At 75.4% G+C, this 211-nt stretch overlaps 1 protein-coding gene across 1 annotated transcript in view; it reads right to left on the bottom strand.

Moving 5' to 3' along the window:
* The window catches only part of RDH10 (retinol dehydrogenase 10), a 26,220-nt gene extending 26,009 nt beyond the window's left edge, over nt 1–211 (bottom strand). Inside the window, exon 1 of the mRNA XM_006924030.2 lies at nt 1–211. This exon is cut by the window's left edge and continues 189 nt beyond it. Coding sequence (XP_006924092.1) covers nt 1–88 — 88 coding nt within the window. The 5' untranslated portion in view covers nt 89–211.

Here is a 211-nt window from a genome sequence, read left to right as displayed (position 1 = left end):
TGGGCCGCACCAGCCAGCGCGCCGCGGCCAGCACGAACGCCCAGAGCACTTTGAAAGTGACCACGAAGAACTCCACCACGATGTTCATCGCGACGCCCGCACGAGCCCAGCGCCCGCGTCCGCGCCCACCCCGCGCCGGCTCCCCGCCCTGGGGCGCTTGTCAGAGCGACCGGGATCGGAAGGCTGCGCCCCGCGCCCGCCCCCGGGGGGC

The sequence above is a fragment of the Pteropus alecto genome, unplaced genomic scaffold, assembly GCF_000325575.1.
Source record: "Pteropus alecto unplaced genomic scaffold, ASM32557v1 scaffold87, whole genome shotgun sequence".
Lineage (NCBI taxonomy): Eukaryota > Metazoa > Chordata > Mammalia > Chiroptera > Pteropodidae > Pteropus > Pteropus alecto.
Note: the sequence above shows the minus strand (reverse complement) of the source record. Positions and strands in the feature narration are given on the sequence as shown.